The sequence below is a fragment of the Bombina bombina genome, chromosome 4 (assembly GCF_027579735.1).
Source record: "Bombina bombina isolate aBomBom1 chromosome 4, aBomBom1.pri, whole genome shotgun sequence".
Classification (NCBI taxonomy): Eukaryota; Metazoa; Chordata; class Amphibia; order Anura; family Bombinatoridae; genus Bombina; species Bombina bombina.
This window is the reverse complement of record NC_069502.1, coordinates 410,871,505-410,892,651: the sequence shown is the minus strand read 5'-3', so window position 1 is coordinate 410,892,651 and position 21,147 is coordinate 410,871,505. Positions and strand designations below refer to the sequence as shown.

The 21,147-nt window shown below is 37.4% G+C and overlaps 1 protein-coding gene across 2 annotated transcripts in view; it reads right to left on the bottom strand.

The window, feature by feature from the left end:
- Nucleotides 1-349: 349 nt before the first annotated feature.
- LOC128656354 (leucine-rich repeat-containing protein 15) overlaps nt 350-21,147 on the bottom strand; it is a 39,241-nt gene continuing 18,443 nt past the window's right edge. For both annotated transcript variants that reach the window (XM_053710211.1, XM_053710210.1), the window contains one exon: nt 350-5,535. In XM_053710211.1, coding sequence (XP_053566186.1) covers nt 3,767-5,530 — 1,764 coding nt within the window. In that variant the 5' untranslated portion in view covers nt 5,531-5,535 and the 3' untranslated portion in view covers nt 350-3,766. The remainder of the gene's footprint in view (nt 5,536-21,147) is intronic.

The window sequence follows — 21,147 nt, the reverse complement described above, 5'->3', positions numbered from 1 at the left end:
ATGGGAGCTGCCATGTTGTAACTTAGGTTACCTTCTCTGGTGTGGCCTATTAGGGACAGTTATAAATAGGTAACTAGAGTGTGCAGCCAATGGCTGTGTTGGATAAAACAGTGTTCTGCACTTCGATTTCTAACAGGAACTGAAGAGCTAACAATTTCAGAAAGGAATTACAGGAAAAGGGGAAAAAAAAATAATGAATGTATATTGCAAAGTTTTTATTATATATATGATTTATCATTTTAGATTACCATCTCAAAGTGTTTAATGTCCCTTTAATGCTAGCAGTAAATGATACTCATTTAAACATAAATATTAGTGTATGCATTGTTTATAATTAACACTATACATGAAAGGTTGTAAAAAATCTAACTTTTATTAAAAAATAAAAATAACATCTTACATACAGGTACGGAAACATATAAAATCATAATACAAAATACAAATGTAAGTACTGCAAAATATTTTGTTACTAGAGACACATCAAAGACATAAAGGAAAACCTTAAAAAGTAGAAATGTACACCTTATATAGAACATTTGTGAATTACCTAAAGAGTCACCAGATATATTCATTTGCTGTCAGTTATGTATATGTTAAATAATGCGAAATTATTTTCATTTTAAAATATTTAAGCAACTCTAGCCAAATACACCCTAATTGTGAAGCCTCTAAAGACTATTTTGCATAAGATACATCTTGACTAACTGATAAAACAATGTGAATGTTATTTGTATATGGGCATGATGGGTATATTGGTCATATGTGCTCAATTACTTTTTTTAACGTAATACTTAAAAAAAAAAAAATTGTTTTCCTTGATTGAGAAAACATAATTTTTTTATTTAATGATTTTCATCTAAAATTATTTTTATTTTCTGCAAGAAAAAAAGTGGCTACAACTGATATCACCTTCTATAACAGGATTTCAACAATTTTCATACTGTAAATCATTTAAATTTATGAGATTTAAATTACTGCCAGTAGTTTCAAACCTCACAGTATTGTATAAGGATGGTCTTTTCTGAATAACGTAAAAATTATTATTAATAAGAATCTATTAAAAAACATTCTGGCATGTTTTATATGTTTAAAAAACAAATTGTAAAAACACAATATTAAATATATTTTAAATCATGACTTTTTAAAAAAAAAAAAAAGAAGTAAGAACTGCAATCACAAAAATGGGAATATGAAATAAAATAAACATTATAAGAACGCAATTGCTAAAAGCCATTTCTAGATGTTGCAGTCATGATTTCCATTTTCTTGCATATCCTGCAGATATAGCTATAGAAGATATCATGTATTAAATACTTATAAATATGTAAATGTCTGTCCTGACCAGTACCAACAGACTATAAAATAATGATGAATAAAGTTAAATGTATCAAGACCATATAGTTGTATATACATCTAAAATGATGTTAGTAACAATTTCAGAGTGTATTGCACATGCGCAACATAATATAACTATTCAAAAACATAATGGAATACTTGCAAATATGTGGAAAAGGAACATGTTATAATTAATCAAGTCCCTTTAGGTATCAAAGTAAATAAGTAAAATATGGTCCCAGAAACCTGTCAAAAAGTTTTGAAACATTGCATTGTTAGTACCTTAAATATGACTATATAGGGCATTTATTGATGAGTCAATAACATGTTTTTGGCACCAAAAACCTCTTAATAATCCATGATTGTGAAAACTTCAAGTAAAAAATAATAATCATGTCATAGATTGTGATTGAGGCTCAGGTTTGAAGGAAATAGTATGGGAGGGCTCTGAAACTATGTATTTATCTCTGCGAACAATAAATTCTAACATCCATGAAAGCAGGAAAAGTTTGACTGATCCTGACACTACGTTACCATATGGACAATGTGAAAATATATTTTTTCTGACACTATGTTTAAACTAATAGATGTGGGAGGCTACTGGAACTACAACAAAAACTAAATTTCACACTTATGACAATAGTTACTTTAAAGAATATCACGTTTAAATTAATCTAGATAGCACATGGTTAACTCAGAAGGCCTGTACCAAGCATGGGAGACTATAGAGTTCCAGCAAATTTTACTAGCTGTTTGGTGGCATGCAGCCTTGTTGCACCCACGTCTGGGGTGCGTTATGCCTCCCTATCTTCAACATCAAAGTGTTTAATAATGAAGAAGTGATATTATATCTCACATGGACATATGGGTAATGTCACCTCTGTCCATCACAGAATTTGCTGCACAGAAGGATCATAGGGTGACTATGTGTTAATCTCACAACAGAAGAGACCACTGACTGAGTAAGCACTCTTTTGGAGGTGTGTCTATATGGTACTGCCCAAGTTACTATGTTTTAATGTATCTGAATAACTGCTTTATGTGAGGCTTCCTGAAGAAGTTATTACTTCTATATTGTTTTAGTAATAGATTAGTCAATATGAACAAAGACATATACATACATTTATATATAAATATATAATTCCTACACATAAAAGTAACATTCTTCTTTGCTAACAAAATGTATTAGTATTTATTAAACTGTGGAATTATTACTATCCTTTATCTCTGATAAAGAAAATATGTTTTATCTTATACCAACCCTATTCTATATATGAGATCAAGATATATTTTTGAGCTTCAAATTGCAATAGACGAATATATTCTCAATCCAAATAGATGCTGATAAAGAAGTGCTGAGAAAAGTATTTAAAATAATGTAACTGCAGTTACAGCTGCTTTTAAAGTACATATCCATAAAAAGACTGAACTTTACTTGGAAAAAAAAACAGTCTAGCAAGCTTCCCTCTAGATTCAAACATACAATTTACCTTTTTTAATCTCTTTAAGATTAAAAATTATATTGCTTTGAAAGCAGCTGTATCAATATATACATATGGAGCTTGATGCCCGGTGTCTAAAGATCGCTGCCCCATAACATGTCCGCCTGCTCTGAGGCGGCGGACAGAAATCGACAGAAATCAACCCGATCGAATACGATCAGGTTGATTGAAACCCCTGCTAGCGGCCGATTGTCCGCGAATCTGCAGGGGGCGGTATTGCACCAGCAGTTTACAAGAACTGCTGGTGCAATGATAAATGCTTTGAGCGTATGTTGTCGGCATTTATCGATGTGCAGATCATGTCCGCTTGCACCATTATAAATAGGCCCCATGGTCTTCACAACCTATTAAAGAATAAAATAAAATAATAATCTAAGATGTGTACTCCTCTAAAATGGAGTAAACATCAGTGCTTGAGTGATGCTTAGGCTTCAATTCCCGAAAAAGGTCATAAACATTTGCTTGATTTTACCTCTAATCAAATTTAAAAGCATGCTAAAATGCTAGTACCATCTACTTAATATGAACCTTCTGCAACAAGGACAGTATACATTCAGATTTGCATACAAACTACAATCATAAAGAACACTTATTTGGTATTTGATGTCATGTAGGTGCCAAGTTCATAAATCTTTAATAGTTCAGATGAAAAAAACTGACCACAGGCTGACATGTATAAAGCATTTCTGTTTGTTCAAAGCTTCATTTAAATATTGATATTGTAGATTATTTATAAAATACTAATCTCAAAAGTAACCCAATGGTTGATAATAGATCCTTAAGATGTATGTGAATCTCTGTTTACTTTTTCAAACTAGTAGACATGCCATACTGAAGACATTTTTTATTCAAGTCATTTGACTTATCTGTCCATTTCTTGTTAATGGCATCCAAGAATAGTAACGTTTTTTTTATGCATTTACTTTTAATCATGCTTCATTCTGTTTTTTCATCCTCATTAGGACCACATGATTTTTCTTTTTCCTGGCGTACAATATGCAGGCAATGGCAATTGAAACAAGTGCCACACAGCATAAAACTATTATAGCAACCACAACACCACCTAATAATTGTCCATGCGTTTCTTCATTTCTTTCAACAGGAGCATCTGTGAGTTCATAAGAAGAAGTATAACTCGCACTTCCTCCCATATTTGTCACCGAAGACTTTGAATTTGTTTCTGGCAGATCAGGATCTTTAGAAGAAGTGGGGAGTGTTTCTTCAATAGTGGGGCTGGATGCATCAGTGAAAAAGGTGTCAGGGAAGTTGGTGGATATCTCAACTGTTAATTGTTCCTCACTTAATTCCGAAATGGCCATTCCCTGGAAAGGAGGGTTATCACAGACAACTTGGCTATGGTTCCCAAGTCGGTTCTTATTTTGAGAAATCCATTTTTTAAGAGGTAGCAGATCATGGTCACATTTCCATGGATTTTCATAAAGTTTAACCTCATTTAGATGCACCAGTGAATCAAATATTCCTTCTGGTAGACTCTCCAGTGAGTTATTTTGCAGCTGAATATTCATCACAGTACTCATGTCAGTAAAGAGACCTTCAGGAAGATTATTAATTTTGTTATTCTGAAGAGAAATATTCTGTAATTTGGGAAGGTTTCTGAGAACATCTTCATCAAGAGTGGTAAGAGTATTTGTATGCAGAGAAAGCTCAAGGAGCTCCTCCAATCCACTGAAAGCTTTAGTAGAAATAGAATGAATTTGATTCTTGCTCAGAATCAGCAGTTGTACATTGGATAAATTACTGAACGCATTGTCTACAAGGTTTTCAATTTGATTTTCATACAGCCATAGCTCCCTAAGCTTTGGCATTGGTCCAAATACATCTGAAGGAATTTCCCTTATTGCATTTCCATACAATGTAAGCTTTGATACTTCTGGCAAGTTTACAAATAAGCCCTTGGGCAATTCTGTTATCTGATTGCTAGACAAAAACACTTTTTGTAAATATGGGTTGTTTGAAAAAGTGTCAGATGGTAAGTGGCTGATCTGATTGCTATATAGTCCAATTTCCTGTAGGTTGTTAAGTTTGCTGAGAAATCCAACTGGAATGCCTTTGAGCTGATTCTCATACAGTCTTAGGGTTTGGAGTTTAGTAGCTTTATCCAAAGCATGAGCTGGTAGATTTGTTATGCTGTTTTTAGCTAAATTAAGTTTAAGAAGACCACTCAATTGGTCAAACGCTCGATCTGGAACAGACTGCAGATTGTTTCCCAAAAGCTGAAGTTCTTTTACATTGATTAGTGGCGCAAGCAGGGAAGAATGGATCCGACTAATCTGATTGTTTGACAAAATAAGGGTTTCTAGTTTGCCCAAATCCTTAAATAAATTGCTATGTAGTTTTTGCAGCTTGTTATTGGACAGACTAAGATACCGGAGTGAAATAAGATTGGATAATGCATTGGATCCTATGGTTGAGAGCTCACTTTTTTCAATCCTCAGTATGAGTAATGCCGTCATGTTCTGTAAAATGCCATCACGTAGCTCTGTGACTTCTGTGTTTATTATCTGCAGAGTTCTGATGTTCTGTGGAATAGAACTTGGAATTTCAGTAACATCTGATCCAGAACAGTCTACTTGGCCAGGTCTCAGGCATCTACATTCTGCTGGGCACTGGGCATGAATCAGAGGAAGCACAAAGGAACAGAAAATGAACACACAAGATAAATTCCACTTCATAATTCCTGGAAAGAAAACATAAAAATACGTATTAATAATGCTTTTTTTACTTTCTAAACTTTTTAAATGTGAAAAACAGTTATCACATATGTAATAATTTTATTTTTGTTTTTTTTAATAGCATTAGATACTAATTTGTTACCACTGGGACAAAATATATTAATTCATCACAAAACATTGTTACTCTGAATTATGAATGTTTAATTTTGACTTTTAGGTCACTTTAATAACATTTACTATGAATTTTCAATCAATTTAACAGATGACAAAATAGGCTGATGGGCTTTATTTATTATAGGTTGAGTGGACATGCTACCATCAATCATTGCTGCGAGCGGAACAGTATACGCTGTCACATTTAACATTGTACAAACATTACGACTTACTGAAACGCCTCCTTGCACTGTGCAGTATGTTGCGTTAAGCTCCATACCGCACAAAAGCCAAGGGCTGCTTTGACATGCTCGTGCACACTTTCCCCCATTGACATCAATGGGGAGAAAGTGTTAGAAAAAAACTAACACCTGAAGTGTGGAATGGAGATCTCCGTAATGCAACCCCATTAATGTCTATGGGGGAAAGAAAGTTACATTTAAACCTAACACCTAAACATAAACCCCTAGTCTAAACAACCCTAATCCACCAATCCCCGACATCGCCAACACTAATTAAAAGCTATTAACCCATAATCCATCGCCAACACTAAATAAACACTATTAACCCCTAATCCGCCGCTCCTGACATCGCCTGCACTAAATAAAAGCTATTTATCCCTAATGAGCCACTCCCCGACATCACTTACACTAAATAAAAGCTATTAACCACTAATCCGCCATTCCCTGACATTGCTGACACCAATAAAAGCTATTAATTCCTTATCCTCTGCTCCCCGACATCACCGCCACTAGATAAAGGTATTAACCCCTAATTTGCCGCTCCCCGACATTGCGGACACCTAAATAAACCTATTAACCCTTAAACCACCACCCCCCACATCACAAAACACTAAATTAAACTATTAACCCCTAAACCTAGCACCCCTAACATAAAAATTAAAATTACAATATAACTATCTTAAAATAAATAAAAACAAACCTGTGAAATAAAATAAGATAAGTTTAAACTATAAATTAACCTAACATTACTATTCTAATAAAATTAAAAAAACTACCAATTAAAAAAATCAAAATTACAAATTTAAAAAACCTTAACACTACGAAAAAATTTAAAATATTTAATATTACAAAAAATAATAAACACTAAATTATGAAAAATAAAAAGCACTAAGATTACAAAAAATAATAAACCAAATTGTAAAAAAAAACAATTACACCCTATCTAATAGCCCTATAAAAATAAAAAAGCCCCACCAAAATAAAAACACCCCCTAACCTACAATAAACTATCAATAGCCCTTAAAAGAGTCTTGCCCTAAGTTAAACAGCTCCTATACAAAATACAAAGTCCCTCCAACAGTAAAACCCACCACCCAACCAACCCCCCAAAATAAAAACCTAACTCTAAAAAAAAACTAAGCTACCCATTGCCCCTAAAGGGGCATTTGTATGGGTATTACCCTTAAAAGGGCATTCAGCTCTTTTTCACTGCCCTTAAAAGGGCATTCAGCTCTTTTACAATTTGCCCAAAGCCCTAATCTTAACCCCCCCCCCCCAAAAAAAAATAATAACACTAACCCCTGAATATCTATTTACGGTTCCTGAAGTCCGGACATCCATCTCCATCCAGACGGGAGAAGTCTTCATCCAGGTGGTGACATCTTCATCCATCAAGGGGGCATCTTCTATCTTCATCCTGGTGGCCCGGAGCAGAACTATCCTGGACGACGATGACATCCTGGGTGGAGCGTCCTCTTCATACAGTCACCGTCGTACACTAAAGTTGAATGCAAGGTAACCATTTCAAAATGGCATACCTTGCATTCCTATTGGCTGATTTGCTTCTTCAAATTAAAATCAGCCAATAGGATGTGAGCTTCTGAAATTCTATTGGCTGTTCAAAACAGCCAAAAGGATGAGAGCTACTGAAATTCTGTTGGCTGATTTGAACAGCCAATAGGATTTCAGTAGCTCTCATCCTATTGGCTGTTTTGAACAGTCAATAGGATTTCAGAAGCGTTCATCCTATTGGCTGATTTGAATTTGAAGAATCAAATCAGCCAATAGGAATGCAAGGTACGCCATTTTAAAACAGTTACCTTGCATTCATCTTCAGTGTACGGCAGTGACCATATGAAGAGGATGCTCCGCGCAGGATGTCATCATCCTCCAGGATAGCTCTGCACCACCGGGATGAAGATAGAAGACATCCCCGCGATGGATGAATATGTCGCCAACTGGATGAAGACTTCTCGCTGCCTGGATGGAGATGGATGTTCAGACTTCAGGAACCATGAGTAGATATTCTGGGGATTCCTTTAAAGGGCAATGCCCATACAAATGCCCCTTTTGGGGCAATGGGTAGCTTAGTTTTTTTTTATTTTGGGGGGTTGGTTGGGTGGTGGGTTTTACTGTTGGGGGGACTTTGTATTCTTTTTATATGTAAAAGAGCTGTTTAACTTAGGGCAATGCCCTACAAAAGGCCCTTTTAAGAGCTATTGGTAGTTTATTGTAGGCTAGGGGGTGTTTTTATTTTGGGGGGCTTTTTTATTTTTATAGGACTATTATATTAAGTGTAATTGTTTTTTTTATAATTTCGTTTATTATTTTTTGTGATTTTAGTGTTTTTTATTTTTTGTAATTTTAGTGTTTATTTTTTTGTAATGTTAAATTTTTAAAATTTGTTCGTAGGATTAGTTTTTTTTTTAAATTTGTAATTTAGGTTTTTTAATTGGTAGTTTTTTTTAAATTTTATTAGCATAGTAATGTTAGTTTAATTTATAGTTTAATGTTAGGTTTATTTTTATTTCACAGGTAAGTTTTTATTTAGTGGCGGCGATGTGGGAGTCCAGAGGTTTAGGGGTTAATAGGTTTATTCAGAGGCAACGATGTCAGGGAGCGGTTGTTTAGGGGTTAATAACTTTATTATATTGTCGGGGAGCGGCGGTTTAGGGATTAATATATTTAAATAGTGTTGATGATGTGAGTGGGCGTCAGATTAGAGGTTAATAAATTTATTTAATAGTTGCGATGTGGATGGGCAGCAGATTAGGAGTTAACAGATAGTTTATGGGTGTTAGTGTACTTTGTAACAGTTTACTTATGAGTTTTGTGAAACATTTTTGTTACACAAAATCCATAACTACTGCTCTCAGATGGCGGTATGGATCGTGTCGGTATAGGCTGTAACGCAAGCATTTTAGACTGACCGCAGAACATGTAATCCTGGCACTATGAAAATCCCACACTCAAACTTCATTTTTTTTAGTGCGGAATAGACGTTGCATTACAGGCTAAAATGCTCGTGTTACAGCTATACCGCCGCCACTCGTAATATGTGTTCCTGGCCATTACACACAAAATGGCCAATTTTTTGGTAAATGCAGCCCATAATCGGATCTTTTCACAAATAACTCTGTAGGATAAGACAGACTATTTAATGCTTAATTGTGCAGAGTATGGCCTAGATTATGAGTGGCGCGCTAATTGTTGAGAACAAGTGGAAAGGGGTTTATCGCAGCTCTTTGCAAGCGTCGGAAGTAGCATGATGTAACACGTGTGGGGATAGCGAGACTTCAGAGCTCTGGTTAAATGTTACATTCAACTAAAAAGTTGCACAAAACACATGAAAATTATATAACAGTGCAGTTAATTTAATAATAACACTACCTACATCAAATTATTTAAAAAAATGAATAAAAATGTTATAAGGGCTCAAGTATATGAGGTCTCAAGTCTTAGAAACAAAATGTATGCAAAGGGCTTTAACATAGAGATACATACAGTACATATACATATCTAAATATGTACAGTATATGTGTGCATATATATATATATATATATATATATATATATGTGTGTGTGTGTGTGTGTGTACATATGTTTTTATGTATTTATATGTGTATTTTTGTGTTTACAAATATCTATACACATATGAACACAAAAAAAATCTAATTTATACAATATTCATATTAAATAAACTTTTTACCTATGTATTTACTGCAAATATATTAATATTTCACATTACAATGAAATACATTGGAATGTGAAATATTACTATTTCATGTCGGGTTAGTGCACTTGGTTTAACGTAAGTGAGTTTGCATGTCTTGTTAGGTGTTAGTTTTTTTTTTTTCACTTTTCGCGGTCTATTGAAGTCTATGGGGGATACGTTAATGTGGTTGGGATATTCCAAGTTCGACTTTTTGCGCTCCTCAGGTTAGCGCTCATGTGAAAACTTTTTACTTTCAACTCCTTGCTACCTGACTCGTGCAAAAGAGTTAATGCACAAGCGAGAGCACAAACTAACTCATAATCTAGCCCTATATGTATAGAGAAACAAGAAACACATACCTATGAACAATTTAAAAAAACAACTCATTAATTAAAAAAATATATATTCATCATTTTTATTTAATTTTAATTTTGGATTTAAAAAATTCCATCAACATATTGTCTGTATTTTTTACAAAGCACAAAGCATGCTACAAATGTATATTTGTCACAGCATGTGTGTACTGGTTAATGCTTTACAGATCAGGATATGTTAACTCAATCATATTTTGTAATCGTTCCATATTACACAACTGGACTAGACTTGTAGTTTTGTTCTGAAATACTGGTTCCATATGTTATATACATGATATTAAGCCAAAAGTTCATGTCAGGGAAAGGAAAGAAAAGAAAGAAAGAAAAATTAGATTATAATAAAAAAGACGTGCTTCTAATATGTCAGGAAGAAAATTAAGCTATGCAGGTGAAATAGAAGAATTGTCACATTATTATTATATTTGAAAGAATTATAAATGGTTCAATAAGTACATCTTGAAAAACAAAACAGAACATAAGTATCAATATTATTATTATAACATTTGGAAATTTAAATCTGAGAGGCTGAGGAGACCGAAAAAAAGTGAACTAGGGACTGAGTTAGGGAAGCTTGTGGGAGGAGTTGAAGGGGTGTGTAGAGTAGTATGTGGGCGTGGCTGTCAGTTTAGGGTGGAGCCAGGGCAATCCTTGCCTCGTGAAGGTTAAATTCATTTTAACAAATATTACGAAAGGGGAAGGAGTGTGAAGGACAACAATCACTAGAGCAGCAATCACATGCTCCTCATGAGGAGTATTGGAAAATAATACTGTTAGTGATTGTTTTAAAATTTGGTTTAAATTTCTTGAATATTTTTTTTTCTTTTACATATTTAAGGAAGGTTTTAAAGAGAGTGGTTTGTCTAATTATTGTTCTGTTAAGCTGGATGTGGGATATGGGTTGTTAGGTGATAAAAAAGTTATAAATAAATGCTGCTGTTTATTTAGTCAATTGTATAACAACATATTATTTGCCTTAGTTTACATTGCTAAATATTCATGAGGAGGGGGAAGATTTTCCAATATACAGTGACTTAGGGCCTAATGATCTAAAGCTCTCCGCTCTAGCGAGATGATCTAAGAAGCCTCGTCAACACTGTGAGGTCACTCAAAAAAATGGAAAAGGCAAATTTTAGCTTGAGAGCTGTCTATCTCGCTATGCAGGGTTGTTGATGTGAAGGAGAGACACCTACACTACAGTATGAGGCTCAGAAAAAAGCCCCCAAAGATTTTGCAAAGATTTTTATCATCAGGGGATAGATTAAACAAGCAACGAATGCTGCTTTCTATGCCTGAAGTTTCTGGCTTGCCGGAAACATAAGTTAAGAAAAAACGGTTGTAAGACCTTAAAGGTGGCAAACTGCAATCATCCCGATCTGATCGGGATGATTGAAACCCCCTGATAGCGGCCAATTGGCCGGAAATGAGCAGGGGGCGGCATTGCACAAGTATTTCACAAGAAATGCTTGTGCAATGTTAAATGCCGACAGCTACAGCGAATTATGTCCACCAGGAACTTGAAAAATCTACCCCCAGGCCTTTAGCATACAACGTGTCTTGTGTGGTAAATAATATCTAATTTAGGGTGGAGGCAATTGTCCCTGCCAAATATCAGTGGTCATGCATACCCCAGTCCTACTGCAAGAAAGACTGTTCTTTATTGAAATATTACAATTGATATGCATAGGTCTGATGTGTGTGTGTACGTGTGTGTGCACGTGTGTGTGTGTGTGCACATGTGTGTATGTGTGTGTACATGTGTGTGTACATGTGTGTACATGTGTATATGTGTGTGTGCACGTGTGTGCATGTGTGTGTATGTGCATAAAGACAATAGTTTCTGTCTGAATTTTCCTCAGATGTTCCCTTCATCTGGAGATGGAGGGAGACAAAAGATTATAAGCATTTACTAAGCTTTCATCCTTCTTTCATTTTATTTGTGAAATGCCAGCGAAATATGAGATGCTTTCCGCTGAACGTGATGGAGAAGCCTCGGACTTGGAAGTTAATGGCTAATTTAAGTTTAACCCTTTGGTTAGCAAAGAGTGATGCAGTGTGTTGCAACCCTGTTATCTAAGTGGTTAATATAGTTTAACCCTTTAATTTGTAAAATGTAACTTTAAAGCAATGAGCAGTTTAACTTAGATTTATAAGGTACAACTTGTTAGGGAGGTTTAGTTATTCTCCCCTAAAGTATGAATTTCCTTTCTTGTAATCTAAAAGAATGAAATATCTCCAGTATTATCATGTGAGCCAAGGAGTGACAGTGATTGGGAACAAGCAGTGCTTGTACAGATGAAAGAACCAAGACATGCGACTGATTGCTCATAGGAAAGATTCTGCACTACTGTAAAAACAACAACCATCCAGCCATAAACTAGGCTGACAACTACAGAATAGAAAAGTGCTGTTTAAGCAGTTACATAGAGGAGAAAAAAGAAAATGTGCACAACTGTATTAAATTATAAGTTTGCTCATTGATGCTCTTTGTGCCAAATAACTACAAAGGGCTTATAAGGATGTTTATGTTTCAATATGATTGTATCATGCTTCATATAAACACTATTGATGTTCTTCCCCTGATGTCACCTGCCCATCTCACAACATGCATGGCCTGGGCTTGTGAGCATGCTAGTATGTTTCTTTGCTTAAGAACATGTAAACTAATAGTATGAAACTGTGTTTTATCAATCAAGTTAACGGACTGTATAACACATCAGTGTGGGAGCATTATCAGGGAGTGTTTATTTTGTGGCTGACAGTGTTCAGAGCTAGTTTCATTAGTTAATGCAAGAAAATAGGTGACACATTAGTGTAGTACATTTACTAACAGCCCTCTCTCATCTGTTCAGTTTTTCCAATTCCTATTTTATACCATGGAACCCATGCACTGAGGAGTAGAGATATGTCACGCTTTAGTGAATGGGCAGCTTGTGTTTGCTGGAGAGGTTGGAGAGCTGGAATCTAAGTGTGCTTATCAGTGTAACCACGTGTGACTTGTCAGCAAGTGTGTTTGTCAGTAAGTGTAAGATTATGCGTCACCTGTCAATATGACACGTGTTATTTCAGATAATGTGCGCAGACCGTCAGCGATCTCGATTTCTTAATCTTTGTTCAGTCTAGATGCTGCAAGGTCTGCTGGCCCTTAGTGCCCCCTGCTGGATTCATGAAAGGGGAATGTATCACTCTTGTACAACATAACACATTTTTCCTTTTTTTTTTTTGCTGCAGAATCTGTTGGCGTTCTACAAATAACCGATAATAATAATAATAATAATAATAAGAGAGAGAGAAGCAAATTTGTTTAAAAAAGTAAATTGGAAACTTCTATTCTTTATCTGAGAGAAAAAATCTCGGTTTCATATCGTATGATATGCATATCGTATGATAAGTAAATTGGATTTTCAAACTTGTCCCCTAGACCTGAACAAGTAAGAAATTGCAATTGATTAAAAAAAAAAATGGCATTTTCTATATCTTTTGCTGAAGATGGTCTTAGAATTGGTATTTTAGATGATTGTAAATGCAGCACCTATGAATTTGAACATCTGAACATAAATCTGAATTAAAGGTGCTGTAAATACTTTTAGTTTGCAATATTAGATTATTAAAGGGACATAAAAGTGAAAAGTGAAAGTGCACTAATGTGTGATTGTGTATACTTGGTTATGCTTGTGTATGCTTGTGTATACCTGTGTATGCTTGTGTATGCTTGTATATACTTGTGTATGCTTGTGTATGCTTGTGTATACTTGTTTATGCTTGTGTAGACTTGTGTATGCTTGTGTATACCTGTGTATACTTGTGTATACTTGTGTATGCTTGTGTATACCTGTGTATACTTGTGTATACCTGTGCATACCTGTGTATGCTTGTGTATACTTGTGTATACCTGTGCATACCTGTGTATGCTTGTGTATACTTGTGTATGCTTGTGTATGCTTGTGTATGCTTGTGTATACCTGTGTATACCTGTGTATGCTTGTGTTTACTTGTGTATGCTTGTGTATACCTGTGTATGCTTGTGTAATAACGTAAGGCAATATTACGACAATTTTGGGCACAATGTCAGAAAGATAAACCATATAAATTTGCTCATATCAGATTAAGGCAGTATTAGACAATCTGAGCAAAAACGGCAACAGTATAAAAGAAAAATAGCGAAAAATAAGCAAATAAACATCAGATGTATATATAAAAAATATACTAAATGTCCAATATACACTCTGCATATAGCACCTATATAGGGACATCACAGAGCATATAATAAAAAAAAATCATGTTGCCAATAAAGAGATAAATTAAACCCAAATGTAGGGCCCAACAGCACAGAAACCATATTTAAAAAAATAGTCAGTATCATGGACTCTCAACGTAGGACTCTTATAGTCCACTTGTCAATCAGGATAATTTAAAGGAAGCAATGCCAATCAAACATATTGTTCAGTCCATTAGGTTGTAAGTGTTCAATCGTTGGATCCATCTTGCCTCAACTTGTAATATTAGCCTATTCCTGTCTCTGCCACATTTCAAGGGGGGGACATGATCAATGAGGACAAAGCGAAGATCATTAACACCATGGCCGGCCTCCAAAAAGTGTCTCGCCACTGCTTGGTGGAACGAGGTTTTAGTGGTGCTTTAATTGATGAAAACATTTTTCGCTGCCGAAAATTCATAAAGACTTAAAAAGGCCACCTGGCAGACCAATCGTCTTGGCCAGGAATTCCATTACTTCAAGTCTTTGTGGATTTTTTCCTTCAGCCCCTTGTGAGAAACATACACTCTTATTTGAGAGATTCATCCCATCTGATTGAGGAACTGAAATCCTTAAATGTTGAAGAACCCTGCATTCTTGCCACGGCAGATGTGAATAGCCTCTACACAATAATACCTCATGAGGCAGGTAAACTATGTGTAATGGAAGCCCTGGATGGATACCCTTATATTGGTCCTCCAACAGAGTTCCTAATAGAACTACTGGACCTGAGCCTAAGATTCAATTATTTTCGCTTTGAGGGTCAGTATTATCAACAAACCTCTGGTACGGCCATGGGATCCAACCTGGCCCCCTCACTAGCCAACTTATTCATGGAGAAACAACGGTGATGCAGATCTATGCAAAACCAGAGGTGCTGTTCTACAGATGGTACATCGACGACCTCCTCATTATATGGAGGGGGATCAGCAGCAGGACCGGCCTTAGGGTGTGATGGCGAGGGTGGTCGCCTCAGGCCCCGCGGTTAGGGGAGGCCCGCCACGTCACCGGTACTGTGCAATAAAAAAATTAAATGTAAAAAAAAATTGCCGCCATTTTTAAATTGGCGCCGCGCAAAGTTGTCAGGAGCAGAGCGGACCAAGAAGTGAGCTGTGGGACTCTGGTGGGAGGAGCCTGGAGGATGAGCAGCAGAGTCGAGAGAGAGTGGAGAGACTGTGGCGTGGGAGCCATCATTATTGCAGCAGGGGGATTCATTTTATTGCTGGGGGGCTGGGGACATGATCATATTTTTGTTGGGGGCATCATTTTATTGCAGGGGGCATCATTTTATTGCAGGGGAGATGGGGTATAATTGTATTGCTGGGGGCATCATTTTTTTACAGGGGGGCTGGAGCATCATTTTTTTGCAGGGGGGCTGGGGGCATCATTTTATTGCAGGGGGCATAATTTTATTACAGGGGGACTGGGCATCATTTTATTGCTGCAGGGGGGGCTTCTTTTTATTGCTGGGGGCATACTTTATTGCAGTGGGGCTGGGGGCATCATTTATTGCAGTGGGGCTCGGGGCATCATATTATTGCTGGGGGCATCATTTATTGCAGGGGGGCTTGGGGCATCATCTTTTTGTTGGGGGCATCATTTTATTGTAGGCGAGCTGGGGCATCTTTTTATTGCAGTGGGGCTGGGAGCATCATTTTATTGCAGTGGGGCTGGGGGCCTCATTTATTGCAGTGAGACTGGGGGCATCATTTTATTGCTGGTGGCATCATTTATGGCAGGTGGGTTTGGGGCATCATCTTTTTGTTGGGGGCATCATTTTATTGCAGGGGAGCTGGGGCATCATTTTATTGCAGGGGCTGGGGGCATCGTTTTATTGCTGGGGGCATAATTTTTTTGCTGGGGGCCTAATTTTATTGCTGGGGGCATCATTTATTGCAGTGGGGCTGGGGGCATCATTTATTGCAGTGGGGCTGGGGTCTTCATTTTATTGCTGGGGGCATCATTTATTGCAGGTGGGTTTGGGGCATCATCTTTTTGTTGGGGACATCATTTTATTGCAGGGGAGCTGGGTCATCATTTTATTGCAGGGGCTGGGGGCATCATTTTATTGCTGGGGGCATCATTTTTTTGCTGGAGCATCATTTTATTGCTGGGGGCATCATTTATTGCAGTGGGGCTTGGGTCTTCATTTTATTGCTGGAGGCATAATTTATTGCAGGGGGTCTGGGGGCATCATATTTTTGTTGGGGGCATAATTTTATTGCAGGGGAGCTGGGACATAATTGTATTGCTGGGGGCATCATTTTTTTGCAGGGGGGCTAGGGGCATAATTTTATTGCAGGGGGCATCATTTTATTACAGGGGGGCTGGACATCATTTTATTGCAAGGGGGCTTCATTTTATTGCTGGGGGGCTTCATTTTATTGCTGGGGACATAATTTATTGCAGTGGAGCTGGAGGGCATCATTTATTGCACTGGAGCTGGGGCATCATTTTATTTCCGGGGCATCATTTTTTTGCAGGGGGCATCATTTTATTACAGGGGACTGGGCTTCATTTTATTGCAAGGGGCTTCATTTTATTGCTGGGGGCATCATTTTATTGCAGTGAGGATGGGGCATCATTTTATTGCAGTGGGGATGGGGCATCATTTTATTGTTGGGGGACTGGGCATCATTTTATTGCAGGGGGCTGGGGGCTTAATTTTATTGCTGAGGGCATCATTGCAGTGAGGCTGGGGGAATTATTTATTGCAGGGGGGCTGGGGCATCATTTTTTTGCAGGGGCATCATTTTTGTGCAGGGGGGCATAATTTTTTTGCAGGGGGGCCGGGGGCTGCAGGGGGACTGGACTTCATTTTATTGCAGGAGGGCTTCATTTTATTGCAGGGAGCTGGGGGCAATTGAAGGGGTCTGGTGCATCATTTTATTGCAGGGGATTCATTTCATTGCTGGGGAGCTGGGGACATCATGTTATTGCTGGGGGACTGGGCATCATTCTATTGCTGGGGGCATCATTTATTGCAGTGCGGTTGGGGGCATCATCATATTGCTGGGGGCATCATTTTATTGCAGTGGGGCTGTGGCATCATTTTACTGCAGGGGGGGCTGGGGGCTTTATTTTATTGCTGGGGCTTTATTTTATTGCTGGGGCATAATTTATTTTATTTTGTGTGGGCTGTGTGTGTGGTGTGTGGGCTGTGTTTGTGGTGTGTGGGCTGTGTGTGTGGTGTGTGGACTGTGTGTGTGGTATGTGGGCTGTGTGTTGTGTGTGTATACACCTGTGTATGTGTCTGAGTGTGTGGATGTATGTGTTTATAAGTATCTCTGTGTGTATTATATCTGAGTGTTTGTGTGGTACAGTGCATTGCCCCATTTCTTTTAAGTATTTTTTGTTCTGGGTAGAGTCCCTGTGCTGTCAATCTGCCTAGGGACTTGCATTTGCTAGGGCCTGCCCTGGCGTCTCTGTAATGTTCTTGTTATCATAAGAAAACACATAAAGATAAGACCCAGTTCAACTCAACTGTTCCTAATTGTCAGCATAATTCTTCATTATATACATAAACAGCTGTTCCAATAGTACAAATAGTATATTGCAATATATACAATGTTATAGTGCTCCACATTAGTGGATTTATATGTTTTTTTTATATATATATATAAAATGTTGTGCATTACCTTAAATTATTTTTCTTCTATTTTTTTTTTCATTTTAAACGCTGGGGGGTGGAGATTGGGCGGAGTTGGGGGCGGGGTTGGGGTGGAGATTGGGCGGGTTGGGGGCGGATATTGGGCGGGGTTGGGTCGGGGAGAAAGGGGGCCCCATTTTGTCATCCTGCCTTGGGCCCCGCAATGGCTAGGGCCGGCCCTGATCAGCAGAACAACTGGAAGATTGGTTTACACAGTTGAACTCCCTGAATAATCCGGTGAAGTTCAAGGTTCTACATAATGAGTCATCCATTTAATTTTTAGATTTAAGGATCTTCAAGAAAGATAACAACCAACTGGGTACTGCTCTTTATAGGAAACCAACCGACAGAAACTCTCTCCCGTATGCGACCAGTAGCCATCCTATATCACTTCTGAAAGCCATTCCAAAGGCCCAAATGATTTGTGTCATTAGAAACAATAGTGATGTACAGGAGAGATTAGATCAACTATCAGAAATGGAACAGAAATAGAGGCTATAACCCACGATGGATTAGCCAGAGTAAAGCAATGGCCGAAGATGTCGAAGATGTCACAACATTATCTACAGATACAAAAAAGGCTAATGAACCATTTTTTTTATTTTTTTGAATTTCTAAATATGGTTTCTGTGCTGTTGGGCCCTACATTCGGGTTTAATTTATCTCTTTATTGGCAACATGATTTTTTTATTATATGCTCTGTGATGTCCCTATATAGGTGCTATATGCACAGTGTATATTGGACATTTAGTATATTTTTTATATATACATCTGATGTTTATTTGCTTATTTTTCGCTATTTTTCTTTTGATATAGTTGCTGTTTTCACCCAGATTGTCTAATACTGCCTTAATCTGATATAAGCAAACGTATATAACTTATCTGCCGAGTGCTGGTGGAGAGTTATAAAAAAGAGTCCCCCTACCCCCACCTCACAAAATTATAAAGTATCCCATTCACTTTATGGTCAATCAAAAATGATGTCCAAATTTCTCTTCCTTATGTTACTTGCTCTTGCAAATGATGTAGAGTCTAACCCTGGTCTCCCAGCGAATGCCATTCCTAGCCTTCCAGCTAAAAAAAGGCCTCTCTTTTGTGCACTGTAATATCCGCAGCTTACTACCAAAAATCGATGCACTGCAAGCATGGTGTTCACGTTACAAGCCCAAAATCATTGTGATCTCTGAATCATGGCTAACCGCAAAAATACCTGACTCTGCCATTACTATACATGGGTATTCTTGCCATAGAAATGACCGAGCAAAAAGAGGAGGCGGCATTGTATATTATGTTGACAATTCCATAAAGTTCACCCCCTTGCAAAAATCTAGCTCTCCTGCCACCTTTGATTTCCTTTCTGGCACAATTGAGATCCCTTGCAGTAAATCAATCATTGTTGCAGGAATCTACCATCCACCTAGCTCCCCTGTGCATTCCCTTTCTGACATAGCCTATCTCCTTAGTGAAACCATAGCTCAAAACCCAAAAATTGAAATTTTGGTCTTTGAAGATTTTAATATTGATTGGCTGAATTCTAAAAACAATAGTTCTTCCTCACCATTTAAGACTTTGCATCTAACACAATTAATCTCCTCCCCAACTTGCATAAACATTAAAAGCCATAACCACACCCTGCTCGATTGGATTCTTTCCACTTCCCCTGGCCAAATCCAGGAGGCAGGTGTTCTCCCTAACAGTTTCATTGACCATATACTGCGTGCGCAAAATTAAGGCTACTAAATCCCCTCCCAAGGTTAAAATCACAAGGTCCTTCAAAAAATGTAATCTTCAATCATTTCTAAATGACATCAAGAACCTCCCCTGGCACAGATTAAACCTAATTCCAGATTTAGACTCTGCAGTTGAATTCCTTCAGTCCGGACTCCTACAAGTTTGGAACTTGCATGCCCCACTGCGTAAGGTGAGAGTAAAAGGAGTGCATATGAATTGGATCACTGCTGACCTCATTCAAATGTACCAGTTTCAGGATTCATAGTGGTCAAAATTCAAGCATACTTGCTCTATGAACAATCACTGTGTATATAGAAAATGGCGAAATATATGCACTAAACAAACAAAATTGGCCAAGGCCCAATATTTCTGTGAAAAACTGAACAATAACATAACAAACCCTAGAAAGTTTTGGAAAGTCATAAATAACAATACACAGTCCCCTGCAACTTCCTTTAGAAGTAGCAAATGCCTTTAACAATTATTTTGTCAGATGCTCCACCACCCTGATTGACAAACTAATAAATGACACACATCGTGAAACTACAAATGAGTATCAGGCCCCACTAAATCTACAAAGACCCAATTTAGAAAAGTTAAATTTTTGACCTGTACCCATCAATGTCGTTAAGAAACACCTTAATAATCTAAAAATGAAAAAAAAAACAGTCTGGACCTGATCAAATCCCAACAATGCTGTTGAAACTCAGTTCGTCAGCAATTGCTAAACCTGTCACAACCCTAATTAACGAATCCTTGGTGTCTGGATACATACGCAAACTTTGGAAGACTGCAAGAGTAGTGCCTATACATGAAAGTGGTGAGTTAACCTTGGTTAATAACTATCGCCCAATATCATTGCTCCCAGTATTGTAAAAAATCTTAGAAAAATGCGTCCATACGCAACTATGTGAGTATTACCAACAATCTAACTATATGGCCCATGTTCAATTGGGTTTTCGCCCAAATCCCTCCACTACAACTGCCCTCCTAAAAGTTTGCAACGACATCCAAACTGGCATGGAACAAGGAGACCTAACTGGAGCTATTTTCCTTGATTTTGCAAAGGCCTTTGACACAGTAGACCACGACATACTACTGCTCAAACTAAAAAACTCAGGTATTGGTGATCATCCGCTAACCTGGTTTCTATCATATGTATCGGATTGATCGTAGTATGTCTCTATTTCTGACAGCAACTCCCGATCACGTGTGGTGTTCCCCAAGGTTACATTCTCGGCCCCCTACTATTCACATTATTTATAAATGATCTGCCAAATGTCTGCAAATCCTCAACTGTACATATCTATGCAGATGACACGGTAATCTATGCAAACAAATCTGATCTGCCGCAGTTTGAGGCAGTGCTCCAAGACCAGTTCAAAGAGGTAGAAAAGTGGATCTCAAAAAACAAACTCTTCCTAAACACTGACAAAACTGTCACAATGATCTTTGGAACGGTAACTAAATTACACAAACTACAAAAGTCCCATCTACACAT